The sequence below is a fragment of the Aulostomus chinensis genome, chromosome 15, assembly GCF_037954235.1.
Source record: "Aulostomus chinensis isolate RoL2024-O1b breed Wild chromosome 15, RoL_Achi_v1.0, whole genome shotgun sequence".
NCBI lineage: Eukaryota > Metazoa > Chordata > Actinopteri > Syngnathiformes > Aulostomidae > Aulostomus > Aulostomus chinensis.
The window spans coordinates 9,056,154-9,082,500 of NC_141334.1; the positions used below are offsets into that span (position 1 = coordinate 9,056,154).

The 26,347-nt window shown below is 43.6% G+C and overlaps 2 protein-coding genes across 2 annotated transcripts in view; one reads left to right on the top strand and one right to left on the bottom strand.

Moving 5' to 3' along the window:
• On the top strand, positions 1-19,115 carry mcf2b (MCF.2 cell line derived transforming sequence b). Its single transcript, XM_086226828.1, has 27 exons — positions 1-99; positions 207-521; positions 2,270-2,404; positions 2,481-2,597; positions 3,479-3,628; positions 3,726-3,850; positions 3,970-4,084; positions 4,173-4,292; positions 5,699-5,890; positions 6,091-6,282; positions 6,354-6,534; positions 6,921-7,012; positions 7,150-7,250; positions 7,474-7,540; positions 8,274-8,389; positions 8,818-8,887; positions 9,011-9,103; positions 9,190-9,282; positions 10,935-11,060; positions 11,329-11,544; positions 11,712-11,804; positions 11,957-12,035; positions 12,497-12,542; positions 14,641-14,810; positions 15,318-15,430; positions 15,559-15,671; positions 15,982-19,115. The coding sequence occupies exons 2-27, from the start codon at positions 471-473 to the stop codon at positions 16,061-16,063; spliced, it is 3,048 nt and encodes a 1,015-aa protein (XP_086082954.1). The 5' UTR covers positions 1-99; positions 207-470; the 3' UTR covers positions 16,064-19,115.
• The window catches only part of f9b (coagulation factor IXb), a 26,984-nt gene continuing 19,177 nt past the window's right edge, over positions 18,541-26,347 (bottom strand). Inside the window, exons 5-12 of the mRNA XM_086226829.1 lie at positions 23,092-24,305; positions 21,576-21,745; positions 21,472-21,496; positions 21,281-21,394; positions 21,071-21,202; positions 20,539-20,990; positions 19,670-19,814; positions 18,541-19,365 (exon numbers count right to left, since the gene is read on the bottom strand). Coding sequence (XP_086082955.1) covers positions 18,806-19,365; positions 19,670-19,814; positions 20,539-20,990; positions 21,071-21,202; positions 21,281-21,394; positions 21,472-21,496; positions 21,576-21,745; positions 23,092-23,176 — 1,683 coding nt within the window. The 5' untranslated portion in view covers positions 23,177-24,305 and the 3' untranslated portion in view covers positions 18,541-18,805. The remainder of the gene's footprint in view (positions 19,366-19,669; positions 19,815-20,538; positions 20,991-21,070; positions 21,203-21,280; positions 21,395-21,471; positions 21,497-21,575; positions 21,746-23,091; positions 24,306-26,347) is intronic.

Genomic DNA, 26,347 nt, shown 5'->3' on the forward strand with positions numbered 1-26,347 from the left:
GTGAAAACGATTCAGTGCAGCACTTTCCAACTCGTTGGGTCTGATTTTCTACACGTGTCTATTTTAATGTTCCTTTGTTTATACGTTACACATAAAATGGTAAGTGAGCAGACACGTAAGAAAAGTCGTTATTGGATTTTAGGGTCGTATCATCCCAGTTTGTTCCTTAACCAACGTCCCGTATTTCTCTGGCTATTTCATTATAGATGACATGGATATTTTGTGCAGTGCAGCTGTGCAACTTATTTCGGCTTTGACGTCAGGTGAGTGAAACACACCCCAGCCTGGTACAGAGGAGCACAAGTGTGTCTGCTGAGGTGCGCACTCCGCGCCGTTCGGCCCTTCCGGACACTGCAGGGTGGGTTACCGAGCCCTCGCTGCGGCTGCTCGCTCCCGACAACACGTCCCGCTGCAGACTTCCCGGACCCGGAGAGAACAGAACAGAACAAGGGGACAAGAAGCGCTGAAAGATGGCCGAGTCCAACCCGCTGTGGGGGTTCCCCCGTCTGCGCCGGGCCGCGGTAAGCTCCGCGGGTGGGGAGGCTCACAGGATGATGCAGGATACAGATGAGGGGGAAGATGAGGCGAGATGGACGAGGTTTTCTTAGGAGACTTCAGTACTGCGACACAAGGACTGCATGTGATGTCTCTGCAGTGAAGGACTCCTAGAATCCCTTTCGACCGGGATGGCATTTTAAGAGTCTGCGTAGAGGACTAGGACAGGCCAATGACAGACGTACTGTTCGTGTATGTGTGTGTACGTGTGTGTGTGTGTGTGTGTGTACGTGTGTGTGTGTGGACTGCAGGTGCAGAACAGTATCAGCTGTAGCGCTGCAGTCTGTAACTGTGTGCAAGTTGAACAGTTTTATGTAACATATTTGAGGACGTGTCTCCTGCACAGGAATGCAGAGGTCTGAAATTCATTCATTCATCAGGGCTGATTCGTGAAAACATGTGAATTCATCAGTTCTACAGATTTACTGTGTCTGGAAGTTACCCTGATACTCTTTGAACAAAGTTCTCTTGGCTGCTTTCAGTATATTTGGTCTCAAGTCAGAATTTTCCATACGACCTTTAAATTTGCGTTGATTAACTTAATAATGAGACACGTTGAGTGAAATAATGAGACTTCCTCAGCCTTTTGTGTGTGAGTGGTATCAGGTGACACTGAAGCAGAGGAGAATGTGAAGAGTCAGTACTTGTGTCGTAGTAGTATTAGTAGTATTAGTACATTATTCGTCTCTGTGGGGGAAATTGTGCAACAAGATGAAAAAACAACTGTGCAATTAGATATAATAAGAAACATAAAGTACCTTTGTAGTAAGCTAAAAGCTTCTTCTTCCTGGTTAATAATTCCTGTTGCTGTGTGATCTGGTAGCACTTGGCTGAGTTGCGTCTCAAGAGTTACTGGCTGCGTGTCTCTTGTTGAAGTTACAGTCATTTAAAAAGTATATATGCAAATGAAAAGAAAAGAGAATAAAAATGGAAGCAAACTGGAAGAGAGACGAAGCGTAAAACACAATCAGCACAATCAGAAGGCTTTTATCTGTGGAACACTTGGATTGTAAGGCATTGGAATACTGTGGAGAGCATAAAAGACAGCGCGAGAAAGAGAGAGAGAGCGTGGCAGATGAGGTGATAAGAAGGAGAGAGGAGTGCTGAAGGAGAAGAAGCAGGTGGAGGAGCAGACTCGCTCGCTGGAGTGCTGGAGGCTCCTCAGATTGACGCTGAGACGTGCTGATGCTGTGTCCAGCTTTAATCGACCATCGACAGCCAGCTGTCACCAGCTCTCTCACTCCTCGAAGCACTTCCTCTCCCTTTCCCACAGATGAAATAGAACTAAATTTAAAAAAGAAATGTAAAACAACTAAATAAGTTTGAATTACCGTCTAAAATTGTTTCACACCCGTTCATCTGTACTGATTTACCCGTTTATTAAAAGCAAATATTAAAGCTTTTACACCAAAGCTGATTGTGTGTGACGTTAACGGTTGGTTTTATTACATATGACCTTCAATGCGTGGGACTATTTATCAATACTGCGATATATTTGAACACTTCCTCTGGTGATATAGATTCATGTATCACAGGTTAATAGTCAGAATCACTGTACCCTGATACTTCTGTGCAGAGTTAACGCGTTATTGTGATACTATAATGCGCCGTGTACTTAGTATCTTGAGTTACTCTGATTTCTGCCTCCTGTGCATGAAGTCATTATGAAGCTGATTTGATAGAGAGAGGAACATACGTCCTCCTCCTCTTTCAGACTTCTTTTCCAGGTAACCTACATCTGGTCTTGGTGCTCCACCCCACCACTTTGTTAAGCTCCGCCCCCAGTCCATCCTCAAGCACTGACCTGGGCTTCCGCTTTAGCCAGGATGACTTCCTGTTAAAGATGCCGGTGAGTCCTCTTTTCTCTTCTCTTCTCTCCTCTTCTCTCCTCTTCACTAAGGTGCCTTGTGTTTCTGTGTTTCCAGGTGATGATGCTGCGTTCAGTAGGCGACCTGCTGCGCTACATCGATGAAAATCACCTCACGTCAGAGTTCAGTGGGAAAGTGGAGTTCTGCCGTAGTGACTGGATCGTCCTCCGCACGGTAAACACCTCTGATGCATGTCAGTCAGTTTCAACGTCCAATGGAAATTCATCTTTAAAAACACCAGTGACACTCAAAACCTCTCATGAAATCACCGAGATGCACCGAGCAAACAAAACATGTTTTGTCGTCCTGTCTTGTTGATCTTAGTCAGCCCCTGATGTGGTGTCACTCTTTTATACAACCACAGACATCGTTTCATTTATGGTCTAAGCCTTGAGTTTGACATGACCATATTTGGATGATAGGTGGGTGGAGTTGTGATGAAGTCCAGATGCAGCCTGCCAGCAGCGACGTGTCAATCACACAGTAGCCGTTAAGTCTTGTCTTCCCTAAATGGGATCATAACTCACGGAGTGAACCTCACGCTGCACTGATGAAGACTTGAATCTAGTGATTGAGACTATAAAATTGTCTGGAAAGTGTTTATAGAAGTAATAAATCAAGTGGGATGTGTCATTTTCTCACAGCCTTAAGTTTACGACCAGCGGCGTCGCCCCCTGCTCGTCTTTCTTTTTCTTTTTCAAGCTGCCAGTTCAACCAAAAAAAAAAAAGAAAAAGGTGAAAGCGTGAGCGAGAGTTATTTACCGCGATATTTCAATATGAGAATTTTACATGACTGCCCTTCCTGATTCTAAAGAGTCCAGTCAGTTTCATTTCCGTTGCACCTAACACAACAAAAGTTATCTCATGGAACGTTTCAAAGAGAGCAGATGCTGTTTTGATTTAACTTACAGAGACCGAACGTTCTCCTGTGTGCCAAGAAGGGTCGGAGCAGATCATTTAGAGCAACACTGTTAAAAAAGTGTTTGCTAGTTACAGTTAAGCTAAGTTCATTTTTTTCAGTGTAATTTTAAGTGTGTGCATGCGTGTCTCTGCAGTCCATTGAGAACTTTGCGGTGACGGTGAAGGAGATCGCCCAGCTGCTGCAGGGATTCGGATCAGAGTTGTCTGAGACGGAACTTCCAGAGGAAGTCAATGCTATCGAGTTCCTGCTGCACTCGCACACACACCGATACCGACAAATGAAGGTTGCTGTTATTTTTCCCCTTTTTGTGTTTCATTTCTCTTCCTGTTTTGTTTTTCTTTCATGATTTCATCAACCTTTTGTTGTTTGCCTTGTCTCAGGATGATATTCGGAGTGTGCTGAAAGAGGGACGCATGCTGCTGTCCAACCTGGATACTGTCAAGATGTCTAAGAGGGATGTAGTGGAGGAGAGGGACATACAAGCAGACATGGACACTGTTCAGAGGTATGCTGTCAATCAAGGTGATGCACTGTGGCAATGTAAAAGGCTTGTGGTAAGTTGTCTGGATGGATTATCAGAGTACAAGCTGTGGTGTGGAGCTCTGTGGCTGATGGTTGTTGCAGGCTCCTGGCCCAGCTCCGAGACATGGAGGAGGCCTTTGACGGCTTCTTTGAGAAACACCACCTGAAGCTGCAGCAGTACCTCCAACTACTGCACTATGAAACGAGGTTCCAGCAGGTAGGCTGATGATTGTTGCTGTCTCTCCTTAAATCTTATCATCTTGACTCTTTTTACACACAAGTGATGATAAACCGTTTATGTGCAGATGGACGAGGAGCTGGAGAGGCTCTCAGCTCAGGAGAAGGGGATTGCGTCGGTGGGGACCACCGTGGTTCAGACAGAGCAGCTACTGAACGACCTGGAGATGCTGGACAATCATGCTCAGGTCACACACACACACACACACACACACACACACACACACACACACACACACACACACACACACACACACACACACACACACACACACACACTCTCTCTCTCTCTCTTCAATGGCCCTGAGAACTGCAACCTAAGGGAACAAACTGACAAAACACAAGCAAAATAAGCAAACGTCTTCCTGACACTGACGACACACAGATAAGGTTTAGGAAACAAAACACTTTACAGAAATATTACAAAAATACAAATTCCCTTAAATGACAACACAAGTCTTTTCAGAAGGCAACTGATGATCTTTCTTTAGTGACAATAAAAACTTAAATTTTCCAACACACACATTACAGTGTGGGTCAGCCTCACAGCAAGAAGGTTCTGGGTTTGAGCCCCAGGCTCCAGCACAGGATCTTTCTGTGTGAGTCTCCATGTTCTCCCTGTTCCTGTGTGGGTTCTCTCTGGTACTCCAGCTTCCTCCCACAGTCGAAAGACATCAAGAGAGGACGAGGCTGATTGGTACTCTAAATTGACCGTAGGTGTGACTGTGAGAGTGAATGGTTGTCTGTCTCTATGTGTTGGCCCTGTGATGGACTGATGACCCGTCCAGGGTGAACCCCACTTCTTGATATTTGATACTTCTGGATAGGCTCCAGCCCCCCGCGACCCTTAACAGGATGAGTGGAAGAAAATGGATGGATGGATGGACATTACAGTCTGAGGTTTGGGGATCAATGAGAAGGCTCTTAGGGGGACGGTGCCTCTGCCAAGTTGAGCAAAAACCCTACGTTATAAAAACAGGTCATGCTTGTTAGTGGCAGTAGAGTGAAAGGAGGCTAAAACCTGAGGGTATTTGGATTTTGCGTCCAAGCACAATCTAATGTGTTCACTGTGGTGTGTGTCACTTCCTGCGTCCTCCAGGTAGTGCTAGAGAATACACACCAGAATTTTTGAAGCGTTTTTGAGTTTCCATGGTTTTTTTTTTTTTTTTTTTTACTGAACATTGTCACTGTTGTCAGTTTAATCAGCTTTGTTTTGAACTCTCAGGGCCACCGTAGCAAGCGGAACAAAACATAAATCTGTGTCCGGTGTTTCTTACTTGAAAGACGAGTAGAGGTCAGATTGCCTGGTGATTGCACCGTATCTTGTTGCTGTGTTCCATCTTTAGAGCTCTCTTGTTCACACTTTATGTGTATCTGTAGAAGGCCACATGATAAAGGCCACATTATGTTAATGAACTTTTCAATTCAATATGTCTCCGCTAACGACCTTTAGACATAAAACCTGATTAGATTTCATCAGTGGTGATATAATATGAGAAAATGAAATGATAGCCAACTCATATGGCTCTGAAACTGTGTTGTGTGTGTGTGTGTGTGTGTGTGTGTGTGTGTTTGTGTGTGTGTGTGTCTTCAGGAGGAGATGGCTCGAGCTCAGATGCTGATCTTGCACGGTCATCAGTTGGCTGCCAACCACCACTACGCCCTGGCACTCATCATCCAGCGCTGCAATGAGCTACGTCATCACTGTGACATCATCACCAACGCCATACGCACCAAGCGGGCCTCACTCACTCGAGCAAGAGACCTGTTACTCCGCCTGGAGGAGGTACAAATGCTGACACACACACACAAACACACACACGTACTCATGGGAAACTTGCGAATGGCAGAACATAATTTGTCTTTGCATCTTGCACAAATGTCTAATTAATGAAATTAAGCAAATCGGTTTTATAACATATTGTGTGAGGGAAGTTTTAGTGTGTGTATTGCTGTGCTGCATCCTGTTTTTGTGTGCGTGCGCAGGCCCTGCGGTGGTGTGATGAGGGGGCCTATCTGCTGGCAAGTCAAATGGTGGACAAGTTCCAAACCAGAGAAGGAGCTCTGGACGCATTGCAGTACCTGTGCTGTCACCAGGAGAGGGAGCCACTAGCTCTGGAAAACAACCAGGACACCCTGAGCCTGGAGTTTGAGGCCATACTCTCCCCACAGCTGCAGGTAACCCACCGCTGCTGGCACCAACACACTGACGGACCCGCATCTCATCTCATCTATGATTTTGTCTGTAGTCACAAATCTCCATGGTAACGGAGAAGCTGAACTCGATGCAGTCCATGATCAGGAACAGAGTACAGTGTCTGAGGAAGCTGGCAGATGTGCGGGTCAGACCCATTCAGCTGGTGGCGCCCCGACCAGAACCTGACATGACCTCTCAGCGCTGCAAGTCACCGCTCTTCTCCCCCAAACATGGTACCACTCCTCTAGAGGGTCTTTATCCTCCCACCACTCCTCGAAATAATCCAGTTTCTAATTTGAGCCAGAATTAAATCACTTGATGGATGTGAATTTTTAGTTTAAATCATCTAATTTTCTTCCATCCAAGCTTTATTGACACCTAAAACAGAGTTGAATCTGTATACTATGATAAAATGTAAATAAAAAATAAATAAAATCTAAGATCATATAAAATGAAATTATAAAAACAATAAAATGTACTGTTGATTGAGATGTCAGTATCACACAGTGCACCATCTCTCCTCATGCAGCAGTTGTATATTTGGTGTACGTTTCTCCTCTGCTCGCCATCATCAGCTGCTCATGTGTGCTTGTGTCTGAATGTGTGATTGTCTCAACAGGTGTGGACTTCAACCTCCTCAACTCCAAGTTCTCATTTGACCTGCTGCCTGGTAAGAGAGCAGCGAGGAGGAACAACAACAGCCAACGCAAGGTGTGTGGTTCTCCGTCCGGTAGTGTGACGAACGGCGGGTGAAAATCGTCGGCAACTTTTTAAACTTCGCTTATGATAACATTATATTCATGGGCTCAAAATGGAAGAACTTTCTAAGGGATTTATGTCATCCTTAGATTGAGGTGATGCACGATTATCAAGGCAACCGCAGCTACCTGTATGGCCCCACCCCCGAAACAGACTCTGAGGCAGAAGACAATCCTGAGCAAGTAACACGGTACTTTCAACGCAACATCCCGGAGCCTTGACCTTTAACCCTTTTCTGTAATAATAAACTATTGCTGTGTTTTCTTTGAGGGCATTTAGACGCTTCAACAGATGGATCAGGAAGCATTTGGGACTTTTTAAAATGTTTAGTTTTTTATGAAAAGGCCATGTGTAGGAGCGTGTCTTCTGCTCTGCTTTGTTCTATTCAGTATTTCTTTATTTCTATTTCCCAGCCATATCATGAAGGAACTAATAGCGACAGAGAGAATCTATGTGGATGAGCTGCTTTCTGTCCTGCTGGTGAGTTTGTGTTGTTGTTTTTTTCAGTCTTTTGGGGTTTTTTTTGTGGAATTTTGCTTTCATCAGGTGCAAGTTCAGAGTGAAGGAGATCAAAAACAACAATGGCTGAATTGGAAGCTGCAGGTGGAAAAAGAAACACCTCCTCTGCTCTCCTCTCCCCTCCCCTCTTTGTCCTCCAGTGGAGGATCGTGCACGGGTCGATAGCTACGAACAGATACAGAGCACAACTTGATCCAGAGCTGAAGGAGGGCTGTGGTTTTTGTTTGGAGACTGAGACTCTCGTCTTTGTTGAGTGTCCTTGCCTGGCACCAGTATTTGGTTTATTGAGGGCTTGTTTCAGAGGTTTGTTTGTTTTTTTCGGTTCCTTTGTTTATTTTCGGCCCCAGGTACCCTGGCAGGAGGAAGTCCATACACATCCTGGTGAACTTCTTATCTGGGACAGCAAAGTTGGCTATTTGGCTGACCCAGATGAAGTGTCCCCATGCTGGAAGGCCTGCTGAAGGCCTGGCTACGGGTTGAACACTCTTTCTACAGGCTAACGGACAATTTGATGACTTTTATTCGTGTCTGGACCATTGGGGGAGTTTTGTGTTCTGTGGGGAATGATGAAGAGCTCCCTGTAAATATCTGACTTGTAATTTTTGTTGTTGAGGTCACAGTGATTTAGTTTGACTGGTGTAACAGGGCAATAAAAGGACTCTGAAAACCAAACCTCTCCTCTCTCTCTCCTCAGGGCTACAGAGCAGAGATGGAAGACCCCTCCATGTCTAATCTTCTTCCCTCAGCTCTCCGTAGCCAGAAGGATGTTCTGTTCGGTAACATGCCGGAGATTTACCAGTTCCACAGCAGGCAAGACACGCATGCACGTGCACGCACACGCACAAACACACACACACTCACACACACACACACACACGCACAAACACACACACATGCACACGTACACAGGTTAGTCCCAGTGGTATTGGATTGTTATGTTTGTCAGAAACAACACAGCGGTGGGCATCGTTTCTCAACTCCAGCTCCACTCTGGTGTTTCCAGCAGGTAATTGAGCCATAAATAAGAACCATCAACCATCAGTCTAAGTACAATACCCAACCTGTACCCTATAAACCAAGCCTAAACTTAATACTAACACTTAAACCAAGACCTAACATTCCAACCGGACTTGTCTATAAAAGTGAGGATCAACCAAAATATTTTTCCAGTACAAGTACACACAAATGTATCTCCACGGCTGAGCTCCTTTCATTTTCCTCTCTGATTCTCTAATCAGGACCTTCCTCCAAGACCTGCAGAGCTGCCTGGAGTCCCCAGAGACGGTGGGGGCCTGTTTCCTGCAACGGGTGAGGACAGAAGGGGTGGGAGGGATTTACGATAAGTAGGGATTTCCAAAACAATAGATAGAGGAGATATTTATATGTACAAACAGTTAAACTCTTAATATTTGTGTGTGTGTGTGAGAGCAGAAGGAGAAGTTCAAGGTCTACGAACGTTACTGCCAGAACAAGCCTCGCTCCGAGTTACTGTGGCGGCAGTGCTCCGATTCCCCCTTCTTTCAGGTATTGGCACACGTTTCACATGATGGTATGAAAATCTTATCTGATTGTTGGGATATGATCCACGTCTGTCCATCTGGCTCTTTCAGGAGTGCCAGAAGAAGCTGGACCATAAGCTGGGTCTGGACTCTTACCTTCTGAAACCCGTCCAGCGTCTCACCAAGTACCAGCTGCTACTCAAGGTTCTGTACAGTGATTGAGGGTCATGGAGGAACAAAGATGTCACTCTCAGTTCTCACACAGTTCTCTAGACGTTTCTGCACCAATGATTCACTCTTTTGTGGTTACTAGAATAATCACAGATCCAGGGTCATTTCCGAAGGTTGCAAACTGATTTGTACATTAGCATTGAGGCATTGTTTCTCCAGAACAGTATTTATCATGGTGAGATAAAGAGTTTTTTTTTTTAATTGTTTCTTTTTTTATTTGTTAGCCAATTTTAACACAACTAGGCGACACTGAGAAAATCTTTGCAAAAGACAAACAAAATAAGAAATTAGATTTAATTAATGAAAAAAAACATTCTTATAATAGTTTGGAAGGTTTTTCATTACCTGTTTGCATATTTTCCAGAATATTTGGAATTTGCCCTGACAGTGCTCCTATTAAACAGTAGCAGGCTACTTTAGCTATTACTAAAAACCAGTCCTGAAAAGATGAGCTTCTTAGTGTCTCCCTCTCGCTCATTAAAACCCAGCATGATGCTGGACCAATCCCAGACGGACACACTACAGTGTGAGGATCAATCAGTGCACTCAGCTTTGGTCTGAAATCAGAGCTGTCCTCAAATATTGTTGGAATTTCCATTCCAAAAGTCTCGCATCAGCGAGCACTCCCATCGGCCATGAACTGAGGAGCCCCGCTGCTTTTCCTTGAGATCTCGTCTGCGAAGTCGAGACAGATAGAATTGAATTTTTAGTCGGACAAACCTCACTTCGGACATTCCCTGATACTTCTCAGTTCGGCCCGGGTCTTGTTCCCAGGCTATCTTTAGAGCATTTGCTGGCTGGAGTAAAACTCCCTCAACAGTAAAATGAGTGAGCTAAGGTGCTGAGGAGGAGGCCTGTCATGGTGTAAGGTCAGTGGGCTGACTTGTCCTCCGTCACCTGTTCCATCATCGTTCACGACATATTTGTTCATAACTCAGGGATTAAAAAGTTAAATATTTGAAAAAGGCAAGGAAATGGACTGGTGGTGTGACAGCTGGGAACATTCATATTGTACTGAGAGTTTTGGCTCTGATTACAAGTTTACTTCTTTTACTGCTTAATTTGAAAATGTGTCATTTGTGAGGTCAGTCAACGCGGTCATGGGTTTCATTCAAAAAAGAATAAAAGATTACCTTTGGATTGATGGAAGGATAAAGATGGCACAGAGACATTGCAAACTTCCGCACAGACTGACTATAGGTAGACGCCATTATCCAAAACTAATTAGTAGCTGCAGACAGGCATAATTAATTTACATTTAAGCCCCTTTCTGCTCAGATGAGGCTCTTTCTCTTCCCCTTTCAGACCTGGCTCTGATCCCCAGCATCTGTGTTTTACCTCCTGATGCGTGCGCTTGGAAATGAATCAACTCACTTCAAATCCAGGCTCAATTCAGAAATTGGTTTTAAAACCTGATACATTCAAGCAAATGTTTCTTTCCCCCATAGCAGGATGTTGTAAATTCAATTTCTGAAAGCCTAACACAGTTTTATCAATGCACACACTACGATATGGACAAATAAAACAGGTAGACGTCATTATCCAAAACTAATTTTCAGTTGCAGACAGGGAGATAAATATCCAGGCGGACTGACCCGTCCACTGGTGTCTCTGTCCACATTCAGGAGCTGCTGAAGCACTGCACAGAGAGGCAATACTGCAGTGAGCTACAGGAGGCTCTGGACTCCATGTTGGAGTTACTGAAGGCTGTCAATGACTCCATGCATCAGATAGCCATCACTGGATATCAGGTACCAGACCTTCATGTCAAAAAACTAGAAGGAATGGACAATCGCATCCCTGGATATCTGATTTATGATGTGACATCATGTTTTAAAGCCCAAAGTGTGTTTTAAATATACACTAAGTACACACAAATACTTGTCTTAAGCTTACAAAGAGTTTTTTCTCCCCCACTTTGAGTGGTCGCTATACTTGTTCATCCTTATGATCATATTCTGTGTAATGTCTTGGATGCTATTACTCAGAGAACCTTACTGTCCTGTCCCTCTGGCCTAGGGAGACCTCAGCCAGCTGGGACGTGTGGTGATGCAGGGGGGCTTCAGTGTGTGGATCAGCCATAAGAGGGCAGCGGTGAGGATGAAGGAGCTGGCCAGGTTCAAGCCCATGCAGAGACATCTCTTCCTCTATGAGCACGCCCTGCTCTTCTGCAAGCGCAGGGACGAGGACACTCATGACAGGACACCCTTCTACAGCTTCAAATCCTGCCTCAGAGTAATAACACTTCATACACCAGTTAGAGCCGCTCAATTCACCCTGGAAGAAGCTTCTCATATTATGTCCTGATATAAATAACTCAGCTCTGACTTAACCGATGATTCTGCTGTGCTATGCAGAACATTGTTGGCATAATCATGGTCACACTCTTCCCTCTAACTCAGATGAATGCAGTGGGCATCACAGAAAATGTGAAAGGTGATGTGAAGAAATTTGAAATCTGGTATAGTGGAAGAGAAGTTGTGTACATCGTTCAGGTAGTTGCTTCATCTTTTACTTTCACGTTTCAATGTTTTGACCTTTGACCCCCCCCCCCACACACACATCTCCTGTGCTGTGCTTTGTGTGTGTGTGTGTGTGTGTGTGTGTGTGTGTGTGTGTGTGTGTGTCTGTCTGTCTGTCTGTCTAGGCTCCCACGGCAGAGGTGAAAGTTGCCTGGCTGACAGAGATTCGTAAAATTCTCACCAACCAGCAAAAACTGCGCCAAGGTTTCTATTTCTGTTTTTATAAATCTTTTTTTGTTGTTGTGTTTTCAATGAAAACCAAATAGATTTAAAGAAAAAGACTATATACTGTAGTATTTTTAAATCTTAACCCTTCATATGATTTTTTTGGACAAGTTAATGGGAAGAGCATTCATACAAACTCCTTGGGTCCTCCTGAGAGAAACGAGTGTTATTTCATGTTAGGCACAACCCCAGTTATATTAATGCAGGCACAGACGTGAGAGGATTCTACTTTATGACTTCTGATGGAGGTATGCTGACATTTCCCTCTCACTGCCATTCATTGTGCTAAGCTAACTGGCTAACTGGTCAGCGTGTCTCTGAGTCTCAGCTGCCTAATGCGCACACACAGAGGAGAGGAGGGCATCCATCTTCCTGTCTGGCCCTGGTTGTTGTGCTCCTTTAAGCTAAACATCTGCATCCTCTTCCTTCTGTTTTCTCAGATGAGCCTCCTTCTCTTCCACTTTCAGACAACCTTCTCTCTGACAGGTGATTATCTCTGCATGGCCTGGCTCCGACCCCAGCATGGGAGTTGTTCAGCTCACTTTAAATTCAGTCTCAATACAGAGATTGATTCTACAACTTAAGAGGGAAACCCCCACCCCCCCACCCACCCCCACCCCTTGTGATGGAAATCAGTTTTCTGTAAAGATGTGGTGATCAGCAGGGATGCTGAAGTTACTGAATGAGTGGTAGCAGTGTGTGTGTACAGTATATGAGTGTATGTATTAGCATCTTTGCCCTTGAGAAGCGGCAGCCATGACTCCAGATGGCTGCGCCTCTCTCTCCCTGGTGCTGCTGATTTCCAGCACCATGGAGAGAGCCGAACACACTGAACCCAGATAAAAGACATCTGTGTTGATGTATCTGATGCTTGTTTCTCATCTCATCCTCTCCTTTAGCCTTATTGAGGGTATAAATATAAACCGACTGAGCTCTTGACTGTGTGATTGGGAACATCTGGCCAAGCTGCTTAAACAGCTGTGTCATTGATCCTGCTATTTTTCAAGGCAAGCATGTAAATATTAGAGGGCCAGTAAACGAGCCCCCTGTGAGTTGAGCGGACATGTTTTAGACCTGTAGGTGTGAAATCTAATGAGGGTCAAACTTCCAATATGGGAGTTATTATAGGCACATTCATACTTTTCCAGGATCCTCCTACAGCTCTTGCCTGTTAGTAATCATACCCGTTCTCCAGGTCCTGCTGTGCATGTGTGTGTGTGTGTGTGTGTGTGTTGGTGGAATTTTGGTGATAGATGACAGTGATCATAGAGAGCATGCTTGCATGGAATGAATTTGATGACTGCCTGAGTCTTCTGAGCGTCACAATATACAACGTGTTGACTCATCATTCAGGAACTGTTTGACTTTTAGAATTTTATGTTGACAAATCACCAAGAAAAGGCCAAAACAAGCTGTTAACTCAACTCTAACCATAGCGGTTACAGGAAGTAACACAGATGAAACCAACATCTGTACACTTAAAGCAGCACTAGACTTTGTCTTCACCTGATGACCAACAAGGGATTCTGCTCTCCCATGCAAAATCCAGAATTATCAGGTTTCACCGCCATCTCCAGGACAGCCAGACAGACGTGCGGCGGCTGCTCAGTCCCACTCACGGTTATTAATTAAGGCACCAGCACAAACGGGCCTGTGGCTGAAAGTTCTTGGCGGCTGTTCGTGCTCCACAAGTACTTTCAAGTTTACACTTTTTTTTGTCGGCGTGCAAAAAAAAGACAAAAAAAAAAAAGCTGTGATATTCGTGAACCTGACAACTGAAAACTATTTTGTGGTAAAACTACAACATGACATGCTGTAACACAGTATAGAAAGTAGAGCAGCAAAAGAATGTATTTATGTTTTCGTCTGCAGCTGGAAATATGTGTATTCTACCTAAACAGCTGCACTTGATTCTGGAATCAGGCTGAGCGCCACATGTAAGACAAATGAACTAATTCAATGCTGGTTTTGGTCTTTTCATAGGATTTGCTGGCAGTGTAAAATATATATATATATATATATATATATATATATATATATATATATATATATATATTTATATATATATATTGTTTTTTAAGTAATTTCGTTCACAGTTTCGACTCACAGTTTTGTTGCTAAACGTGATCATGATCAGTTTTGTCCTGTTGTCGAGCAGTACGGAGGATTAGTTGGTGTGTGTTCTGACTTTATGTAGCAGATGGGTGGAATTTTAGGATCCAGCCATTCAAAATATTTTCCCCTGTGGACAAAATATTGGAAACAAACTCCACCCATCTACCATCTAAAGCTGTTTAAACCACAATGTGACGTTTTTGCAAATTGTTTTTTTTTCTAATTCAGATTTGTGTAACACTGAGTATTTCATTTCCATATATTCCAGCGATATCTGATGTTTATGTGCTGTAACCTCAAACCTTCTCTGGGAATCAGACGCTGAAATATATGTGATCATGAGACTAACGGGTTGCTGTAGTAGTAATGTGGATGAGGTATGAGCTCGTTTTGTGACACAGTGGATGTTGTTGTTGTTGTTTTTTTGTTCGTTGTGGTTGTGTCTTGTTCTCCTGGTGATGCTGTTTAGTGCACAGATGTGTGTGTCGTGGGGCGGAGCGTCGTTGAGGGGCTGCTCAGCGTGTCTCCCTGTCCCTCACAGCTCGTCTGCGACAAGCCACTCCCACAGGCATCGAGGGGAGGAGTCAGTACACTCTAGTCCCGCCCACTCAGACCCTGTGGTTCACTCACCTCGACGCAGTGAGTTGACAATAATTGAACTCTTTTTAAATTACTGCATCATAACTTGACTTACAGAAATGATTTTCCAAACACTTGAAAAGACCATAAACTGTAACTGTGCTGTAATTCGAACTTAGCCTAAGCACAAGATACACATTATATCTTTTGCATTATGTAATACAAACATTCATCAAAAAAGGAGAAACATTAAAGAAATGTCCCTTTGATGGCTTGTAAAGAAAAAAGGAAATGAAAGTGTCTATTGTGGGTTTTCACACCCCCCAAATTGGGTTCTGCAATCATACAAGAGCTTTGACCGCAAATTTTAGCTTGATGTTATGTTAGCATTGATGGTTGAACCTGGTAAATGACAGGACCCTCATTAGCGGTCTCATCAGGAGGGTCGATTCTCTTTCTAAAAATCAGATCTATATTTTTTCAGTTTTCTGAAGCACAAGGTCATTTTTTTCACAATAAAAACACACAGAGAGGCAACAGTGACATCGGTGCTCCTTCCACCTGCAGGTTGGCCGATCCCTGCCCACTCGGTGGCGATCTGTGAGGGTCTGGAGGACTGGGCCGCAACAGACCTGTCCAACCTGTCAGACTCAGAGGAGGAGGATCAGCCTGCCCCCCTGGTGAGCCAGTCTTACGATGGACCGTGACACTGACTGTGCAGTCTATACATGTGCGGGCGATGATATCGACCCACAGATGAACCCCCTTGCACTGTTTCAGAGTTTGACCTCCTTTCCTTCTTTTCCAGGTGGCAGGCAGGTACAGGGTCATGGTAGAAAGCAGCATGGCCAGCGCTGATGACATCATCTTCAACTGCGGCGACGTCATTCAGCTACTGCACGAGGATTCGTCAGGAATGTGGTAACATATGTTATTTAAAATGTAGAAGCCTTTAGAAATGACTAGTTTTACTATCAGAAAATCCACAGCACCAAACCGAAGTCTTATAATTTATTTGTTAGTTCAAATCAGTGTTTGTGGATAACTGAGCATCGTGAGTTTTTGGAAGGCATGAAAATAAAGTACATTCATTCAGTGCCCTGAAGCTTCCTGACAAAATATTGTATTCAGATGCCAAAAAGTCTTGAGACAAACCTACTGAATGAGGACGAAATGAAATCGTCCTAACAATTCTTTCTTTTTGTTGATGTTAATGTGTGGGCACTCACAGGATAGTGAGGAACATCAGTCGGGATGAAGAAGGGCGTGTTCTCCCCGAGGATCTGCACAGGATTCTGGGAGAGACGTGCTGAGGAGAGCAGGGGACACCGCCACTGGTTCTCTTCCTGGTTCCGTCACCCCTCACCTCTCCACACCCACACCAAGTCCAGGAACATCTCCACCCACACTAAGTCCAGGAACATCTCGACCACAAGAGGACACCTGACTGCATCAATCAGACTGAAGCACAACATGAAGACTTTACACCTCAGCCTAACCAGACATCTCGGACGGAGGTAAATGGACCTCAGCAGACTTCAACAATGCAAAGCACATAAGTGGAACCTCACATCTTTATCTCATCTGTCTTTTCCAGCAGTATTATAGTAGATTATTTTGACTAGGATTTATAAACGAGCTGTTGAAGGAAGTTTTCACTTGTACATAGCGAACTGACTTCTGTTGGTGCCATTTTTTATTTTCCTATGAAGTATAACAGAAACCCTGCGAATGCCGACTAACATATCATTCCTGTTCATGTGCCAAAACAGCTCCGTGTCTTTAGCTAACACTTGTGGAAAATAGCTTTTCTTGTGGTGTTTTGAGTTCATTCTTAGAGCAGCCAGCCACAGTCTTTGCTTCACCGCTAACTAACATTCAGCCTTTGCTAGTTGCATTCTGAAAAATAAAACAACAACAACAAAAAAAAGCAAAATGAACACAAAATCAAATAGATTCAATCTTAGAACTCAAGATCACCTCCCTCATAGCAGCTGTAGCGGGTGATCACGGGGGTTATAACGTGAAGAAGTGATTGCGTTTGTCAAAACAAGAAAAGCTTACAGGTGTACTTAATGTTTCGCACTGTTTTTAATTCTGCCTGAATTCCCAGGGTGTGTATGGATGATTCTCAAGGACACACGCTGATTGGTTGATATCAGGAGTCTCAGCTGTGCTTCTTCTGCCATGAGGAGTTCAACGGTTTCTTGTGAAAAAGCCATAAAGTCTCCAGTGCAGCACCGTTGGTCAGTGCTCAGTAGGAACTGTGGGTCTGAGGAGATAAATCAGCTTGAGCAATGTTAATTAAGTTAATTTGCATATTCAACACTACTGTTGTGGGTAATCTGTCATTATTTTCTATAATAGTTATGTTTATTAATTCTGGAACTTTCTGGTTGAACATATACTGACTGTGTAAAAGACCTGGACGTAGCTTCTGGGTACAAATGCCGAAGTGCCTTAAACCTGCATTCTTCTTAATGGCCAGCAGGGGGCAACTCCACTGCAACAAGTCCAGTTGAATATTCACTTCAGTGAAACATTTTCTTCATGAGTTTATGGTCCCTGTCATTTTTTCCAAGTCTTCTTCAGTACAGTATAATTAATTGTAAATTATAGTCCCACATAGTTAATTAGATGATAAAGCAGTTCATCTTTAGTGCAGGGGTCTCACTCTCAAAATACCTGGGGGCCGACGAGAGTCCAGTCAATGGTTCTGCCTTTTGACTGCAGTATATGGAACGTTCCCCAATGCAAATGTCCCCAATTCCCAACTGTCTGAATGGACGAAAAGTCGCTCCACTCCGGTACCAGCCTCTTGTACAAATCACCCAGTTACAAACAAACAAACCAACCAACAAATATAAACAAGATGTTGACGTTTAAATTTTCAAACTTGAGGCATCAAAACAAGTCCACAAACAGGTGCAGTCACTGTGGCTACGTCCACGTCTTGGATACAGTCCCTGGTTTGGTTTGTCTGGTAGCTGCTCTGCATGGACACAGCACAGACTGAATGCTTTATGTCTGCTCTTTTACACCAGCAGGGAGAATATAATCAGTGTCGGTAGGAACAGTAGAGTGTCCAGTGATTAACCAAATGTCGCCTGCTTTTGAAAGCCACAGGTGTAAATATAAAAAGTGAGGATGGCTCCATACCATTTTTATGTCGCTGTGGGTGCACTTGCACAATACTAGTCCTGGAACTGTAGCTCAGCTAAATGGATTGCAGCCATTTTTTATGTTACCAATCCCACTTGTACATTTTTTTTTTGGTTAGACAAAGTGAGAGTGGTGTTCTACAGTTAAACTGTAGGTTACCCAATTTTTTCCTCCTTCCTTGGCTCATGCTACACTCCACCACCAGGTTTGGAAAAATTCAATCTCATAGTTTTAGCGTAATCCTGCCGACAGAGAAACAAACACGATCTAAAACATTACAGTCGCTCCTTGGTGCAGCTAATAATGAAAATATTGATAGAATTTATTCTTTGACTAAAGACAACCAATGACAACGTCAGTTCACCTGTAGTCAGTAACAATCCACTGCATCGCTGGGCTGTACAAATCTAACACCAACTCTAAAATGGAGTTCCTGAATACAGGTTCATTTTCACCCACAGTTGGAATATTGCAGTCATTTAACAGGAAACTGAGACGAAATGAAATATATCCAATAATACGCAGTGATTCTGATGTTAGATTCGAATGAAATGCAACGTACACCAACTATGCTCTTACTGATTCTTCTTCTCTCTGTTTTTTGCACATTACCTGAAAATGGTGTTCGCTGCTTTAGCTCATTTTGCACTCTTTGATATTTTGATTCATTGTGGACGCTTGTATTATAACGCATAATGTATATGATTATTTTTCTCAAATATAAACACGATTATTTAATTTCATTTAACTTGGCTGAAGTGACTTGTTTCCTGAGTCAGGAACCTAAAATAAAAGGTCACCTTGATTTCATATTTCGACAGAGACATGTAAACATCAGGTATTCTGAATGTATTTTATTGGAGAATATTAATTTTACAGGACTCTCTGATTTGTCACTGAGCAATTTGAATCCCAGTGGTGCTTGAGATCCACGGATAGTACCGTGACACCCGGGTGTAGATGCCATACCTGCCTTCTTTGGCACACTCCTCCCCCCAGCTAACGATGCCTGTCAGGAACCAAGTGTCTTTGTATTTGGTAGCATGTGGCCCCCCGCTGTCCCCCTGGCATGAATCTTTCTGTTCATTCTCGAATCCTGCACAGAACATAAAACGTGTGACACGGTCCCTACTGCTCTGTTTACACACGGTGCGTTCCACATAGGGGACCTCCAGCTTCTGAAGCTTGGTGGGCTGCACACCCCGGAAGCTCAGCAAACCCCAGCCGCTCACAAGGGAGCTGCTGGAATCCCGTAGGAGGTTCTCAATAAAGTCTTTAGGGCCCAAACAGATGGGGCGCCTGTAGTGGGATAGTTTCACTGGCTCGGCGAGCCTCAGCAGTGCTATATCATGATTATACGGTGACTTCTTAAAATTGTACAAGGGGTGGTCCACCTCCTCCGCAACCTCATGATCTTCCTCATGACCCTCAGTGTTCTCCACATCATGCTCACCTAAAAAAGAATGTTTCATCATCATTCAAAAGCCTGAAGAGGTACAAAATACACATGAATCACGAACAGTTTAGAAGAGGAATCATTGCACCTTCAATCATTGTGGTTCTTCTAAAGGTACCCTGCAGAGGTTTTTTTTTTTTAAAGTACACTCTTTGCAGACAAACTAACAAGGATCGTACGTTGCAACCATAAACTTTGATATCACACGAACATTCAACACAACTATAATGACTATGTAAGAGATAAAATGTAGTTTCGAGAGTCTCAGTAAGAGTGCAAACAGTGTTATTTGTTTTCATACCCACTCTGACGAAATAAGGTTGTTTAGTGGTTCTAGGCTTCACCAGGCAATGAGCAGCAGTCATGACCCAGAACTCAGTGAGCAGAGATCCTCCACAGAAGGGCTGGGCTCTCTGGAGGGATGGCGAGTGAGACATCAAGGTCACCTGTAAATACACACAAAAATACAAATAATTAGCACACAACAGCAATACAGCAGGTCTTGCTTCATGCTACCTTCTTCATCTTCCTCTTCCTTGGACTCTCCCTATCTCTTTCCAGCTGCTGCCTATTCTTTCAGCTCATTCTTTGTCTGGGTTTCTTCCACTCTAAACTCTGCCCCTTAAAGGACTTTTGTATTTCCATCAATTTGTTTAACTTTCAAGTTAACAGTTGGGTTTTTTTTTTGTTTTGTTCCAGATTCACAAATCCTTTCTACAATAATAGAAAGCAAAAATATGACTCCTGTGCCTCTGCACTGACTACAGTGTTTCATTTTTTTTGTACCAGGTCTGCTTTTACTTGTTGTACAACCATGTGGTCCTCAAAGCCTTCAGAATGACAGAATCTCCATGGAAACGTCTCCATCTATGCTGCAGAGTGGCCAGAAGTCAATATTGTTTTCACAATTTCCTTCAATTTGAATTTGAGATGAAAAATACATTGAAGTGTTACTTAAATTTGCCAAGGAATACACCACAAATGATTTAAAATGTTATTTTTTTGCAAAGACTGTTGAACTGGGGTGGGAGAAATCAAACCAATGAAATTACATTGGTAAGTGTTGTGTAACCATAAACAGAAACCACACAGATGTACTTTTCTTTAGATTTTTGAAACAGAATCCTGTCGGTAAATATCAACCATCATCCGTCCACAGAGCATCTGTACCTGCCAAGGTATCTCTCCAGGTTTTGCCTCATTACCTCCGACTACCCTCTGATCTGTTTTTCCTTCTGACACAATGGTGGGGAGGTCTGGGAAGAAAGCCGAGCTAAAGGACTGCTGCTTTTTGTCTCCGTCCTCTTCAGTGACATTTGTAGCCTCCATGTTGTCCAAAACAAGCTCGTCTTGACCTCCGGAGGAGACGGACTCTGACTTGGCGGAGCGTACCTGTACCACCGAGCCTGAAGGAACCTCAGACAGTTCTGGCTCGGTGGTCATGGAAACGTCATCATAATCATAGAGCTCTGTCATGTTGTAGTCATAGTCATCATTGAGCGTGGTGTTGCTGGAGTTGTGTTGTGTCTGAGAGGCGTATGTCCTGCTGAAGGACCGTGGGGCGATGATGGACCTGGAGGTAGAGGTGGCTGAACCGTTCACTCTACCACAGCTGAATAGTTCTAAGAGGGAAACGAGGCAAAAGCAATTACATGAACTTTGAAACATTAAATCATGCATGTTGTTTGTCATCTTTATTGACCTGTTGGCTCACATGTCCTCTTGTCTGGCCCGAGTTTGTAGCCAGCAGCGCACTGACACACCACCTGCTCCTCCTGCATCACGCAGAAGTGGGAGCAGCCTCCGTTGTTGACCGAGCATTGCTTGGTCACCTCTGCAACCCAAATCAAATCAATTCTGTTTGTAGTTCCTGATCATCTTGAACACGTCACACGCTCTTCGCCGCACTCACCGATCTCACAGTTCTTCCCGCCAAAGTTGGGTTTGCACCAGCAGACATAAGAACCAACTCCATCTTGACATTCACCATCATTTTGACAGGGCGGTGGTTTACACTGGTCACCATCTACATGGAGTACACACACAGACACGTTTTAAAGTGGCTTCTTTACACCACAAGGACGTATCGATCACTGATCTTACCACTGTAGCCAGCCCAGAATTCCATCTGAGAGAGAAACAATGAGGATTATCAGTCAAATAACTGGTAAGACGATGGATGTCTTTGTGTGCGGGTGTTAACCTACGGTTTTCTCCTCATTCTCAAACACCTCCCTGGCCTCCTCCATTGTACACACTTCCTCTCTACATTCTCGCTCAAGGTTTCCTACCAGCAATTCCTCCAAATGGCCACTGTTGTACCTGCGCTGACGATGCAGCACTGCATGCGCCGACTGCTGCGATACAAACACGGCTCCTGCAAGAAAGGAAAGACATTCATCTTCGGTTCTAGTTTCTTCCTGTCATTGTGTGTTTCTCGCCTGTGTGATGGCCTGCCACAGACCTCATTATCCTTCCTTTCCTGGTACATATGGTGTGTGTGTGTTTTTCCCCAGTGAGAATCCTGCTGGGATATTTTTATTCAAAGTCATTACACCTTCGCCAAAATTTCATGATTAAACCCAATGCCTGCTTTTTGTTCAAATGATGCTCCTCTAAAAATATCTTTTGAGTGACAAATGTTCACTCTCTGTGGGCTGGAAAGGATAAAAAGTACCTTTCGTCATAGAGAGGAAGAAGATAATCACAAAATACGGAGCTTGGTAAGTTTTGCAGATTCACAGTTGCAAAAAAGAATCAAAAGTTCCTAAAAACGTATTAAATGCAGCTTCATGTAACATTGTAACACATGCAATGAACTCAGACACTCCACAGCTCTGCCAGAAGAAGTAGACGAGTGTGTTGTGTCGGCTGGTTGGAAGGATCCTTGCTGGTATACTCCCAGTTATCAAATATGTCATCACTTGCAGCTTCAACCCAGAGTAGCTAATTAGAACAAACAAGAAGATTCCTGTTGTGCTCGGCTGGTGTTAGAGCCACAAAAAGTCACTCTCTCTATCTCACACTCACACACAGACAAACATATCCTTGTACTTATATCTTTGTGAGAACTTTCACTGACATAATACATTCCCTAGCCCCTCACCCTAACCCTAACCATCTCAACTGACTGCCTGACCCTAACCGTGACCCTAAACCTAACCAGAACCTGATTCTAAACTCGACCCTAAAACCAAGTTCTGACTTTCAAATGGTCCTTTGAAGATGTGAGGACCGGCTAAAATCTCCCCACTTTCTAAAAATGTCCTCACTCTGTTGGTTAAATATGTATTGCAGTCCTCAATATGTAGCAAGTACAAGAACACACACACACACACACACACACACGTCAGCTTTAATAGACATCACATGGTGACAGTGGCCTGTAATAAACTAATCCCAGTCAAGGGGGTTCTGACCAGTCTGGTCTCCCACCTTGTAAATCAGTAGAAGTTGCTGATGGAGAACCGAAAGAGAAAGGGAGGAGCCAAAAAAGGCAGAATAAATAAAAGGGGCTTGTATAGCATTGCCCCTCCAACTCTGCTCATGAGCAATACTATAATTACATTGCCACGTCTGCTGCTGATTGATATCATTGATATCGTCTACAAGGGCTGGATATGACATGGATTGTCACTCGGAGGCCGTAAGCCTCTTTCTACGTCTCTGGTCTTGGCCTGCGTCCAGTCTCCTTCAGTCTACACCTGCTCTTCTGTCTCTTACCAGGTTTTTCATCTTTTGTTTCAGCAGCTAATCCGTCCATCAGCATTAAACCAGCAGTGAAAGCCAGTAAATGAACTCCAGCCATCTTGATGCTGTCACCTGTCTGCAGAACTGAAGCTTGAACACTGAGCTGGAAAAGACGGATCCAGCACTCCAAAGTACAGGAGCACACTGTTTACTCACCTGGGAGGTCATGGTGGGTGTGTGTTTGTGTGCGGGTATGTGAGTGCTTGTTTTTAACATTTTAGTTGGAGTGTGTGGAGGACACTGGATCAGTGTATTTAATCTGACAAACATTGGAGGGTAGATTATTTGATTCATTTCAAATCAGGGCAACATGTATTAACTTACAATGAGGGATGGTTTTGGATGTCATTCTGAATATATGTGTGTGTGTGTGTGTGGGGGGGGGGGTAGATGACTGGTACCAAATGGAGATAAAGCCGCATCCTCATTTAGTGAACACTGATTTTAGGGTTGTGTGTGTGTTTCTGTCTGTTTGTTGACTTCATGATGAGTCTTTCCTGATAAGCAGCTTTTGAAACATGGCTTTAATAAGGGAAAACACACACACAAACAAATACAAACACACACACACACTGTGCAAAAGTTTTCAGGCTCAGCAAATATCTGTTCTTTGAAATTTACTCTGTACTGTCAATATGACATTTCAAAATTTCAAATTTTCTGAAATATTTCTCTGAAACTTTGCAGACAGACCAATTTATAGATGAGGGAAACCATTATAGCAAACAGATGCTGAATAACAACAGCATGAGTAAAAGCCAACAGACACAGAAGCAGCTGTGGAGGGAGAAACATCTGACACACGTCAAGAGTGAGCAAAGCATCAAAGTACAAGCTGGTCACTTTTATTGGCGAGGAGTCAGACAAGTTGTATTGTAAGACATCCGGTGGTTGACAGAGAAAAATGGACGTCTATCACCTGCAGTCCTGATTGTTTTTGTGCATAGATACAACAATCCCCTGCATTCAACCCATTCCCTCCCACCTGTCTGTCACTCCTCACTCCAGCTAACTTCAACCAGTCAGATACCTGAACCAATGCAGAGACTCGAGACAATCGAGAAAAGCCTCCAGGCAGCATCCACGCGATCTTCTTCCACTGTTATTAATGGAGCTGAAAGCAGCTGGCCACAGATGTCATGATGTGGTGAATCCATCTACCTTGTAAGATGAAGAAACCGGAGCACCTGGAGAGAACACACACGACAGGAGAGCATTCTAACTCTGCAGAGACTGAACCACCATGCTGCCTGGATGAATCAGAACAGCTGATGATAGCTGGGGTTCAGACAAGCTCCATGGTTCCATAATGTCACACAGAGGGTGTGTGAGACTTTGCCAGTGCTCCACGTGATTACACTACACATATTCAAGTCCTGAATGAGTCCTGTTTAAAGTACTACATTTCACAATAAAGCGTAAAGAGATCATTTCAAGTGGGTCTATTTGTGGATAAATACAGTTGCATAATCAAGTCTGTTTGATGACTATTTCATTTTATGATATTGTTTTGATTTAGTATGAAGCATTACGCCATAATGATGGCCAGCGGTGCATGTGATTTCATCAAAAAGACAAACAAAAACAAGGACAAGGAAAAATGTCTTTTCCTCACAAATGTTTTGAACTGACGGGCTCAGATTTCCAACTCTGCTCCTGTGTGAGTGACCAACAGCTGGCGGAACACAGCTTAGAGACATTCAGACTCAGCAGAAGAAGAAGCTCTTCAGCCTGAAATGAAGACCGAACCTCCTCCCAGTTCAATCCTGCATATCGAAGGGTCTCTGATTAGAGTGTGAGTTACAGGGTGGAGCTGTGGACAAATCACTGTGACTGACAGCCGGGTCAGCTGGCCTTCATCCAGCAGCTCCTTGGCAACAATGTCCTTGTGGTGACTTATTGGCTGAGAACAGTATAAATATGGTGAAGCAGGTTTACCTCCCCCTTTCAGGACAATTTATGCAAAGTATTAATTTATTCCTACCTGCAAAGTTCTTCTTTTACAAAGAAAAAAGGTTGCACGGGAATAATAACAATTAGCGTGTTCACTGCCCCTTTAATAACAACTATGATTAAATCATTCCTGGATGATTAGTATCCTGGGACTGGGCTAAGAACTGTGGAGGAGGGTAGGTAGGTGACACACACAGACACAGACACACAGACACACACACAGACACACACACACCTACAAAGTGGGTTAAAACCTGGAAAAGCATGCTGTCCCCAGTGTACCGAATACAATCCAGACTGAGTACAGTTTCACCGTGGGTGCAAAGCAAAGTGCCAACTCACAAAAAAAAAAAAAAAAAAAAAAAAAAAAAAAGGATTTCGTGCAGCCAACAGGCACAAAAAGACAAATGAGTTCACATAAAACTTGAACGGGGAACAATCAGGTATCGCCAGCTGTGACTCACTCCTAATAAATTACACAAAGTGTACATCTTTTTTTCTCTGTGTATGGTATTTGTCACATCAGCCTTAAAATCCTTTAACAAGCAATGATGTAACACAAGAGCTTTTCCAAGAGCTTCATGATAATATTTTTTATACATCTGACTTTTCTGGGAGTATCATGGGGTTGAAACAGGAGGATTGGTCACATGGTCACACATCAGAATTGCTCCATTTGGTTTGGTTGGCCAGTAAATAACAGGTGTTCTAGATGGTCCCAGTGTCATTGTGCATCTCTTTTACCACCATTTGATGACTCACGAGGTCAATGACTCGCCATTTCCGTGCTCGGAACAACCCTCAAAGCTGTACAGCTGATGTGAAATCAGGTCACAGCACAGAGAATTTACTTTTTAGGTTACGTTTGCCACAGAAACCGGTGAGTCTGTGTGATTATATGAATCCTACATTTCAATTTATCTAAGTGGGTTCTTCTGGTGGGAACAGGGACAGTCATACAGTATGTGGTGGGCAGCTGGTCCCACAACACTCGTCCTCCAGAGATTGTCCAGCAGTCACTGATCTCTAGGCTCATTTTGTAGCTGAAGTCAAAAAGCTGTAACCTACTTTGTGCGCCATCAGAGCTGGTCATATTCTGATTATTTGCATCTACAGTGGCTTTGCTTGTCTGTTTCAAAAAAAAAAAGAAAAAAGCTCCTGGGACGCATGCTGACGAGGTTCTTCACTGTTACAAAAGTAAAGATACATCAGGGGTGAAGTTTAGCATATTTTTGCGGAAATTGCTAACAGGTTTATTTGACCACCGTTTCCAAAC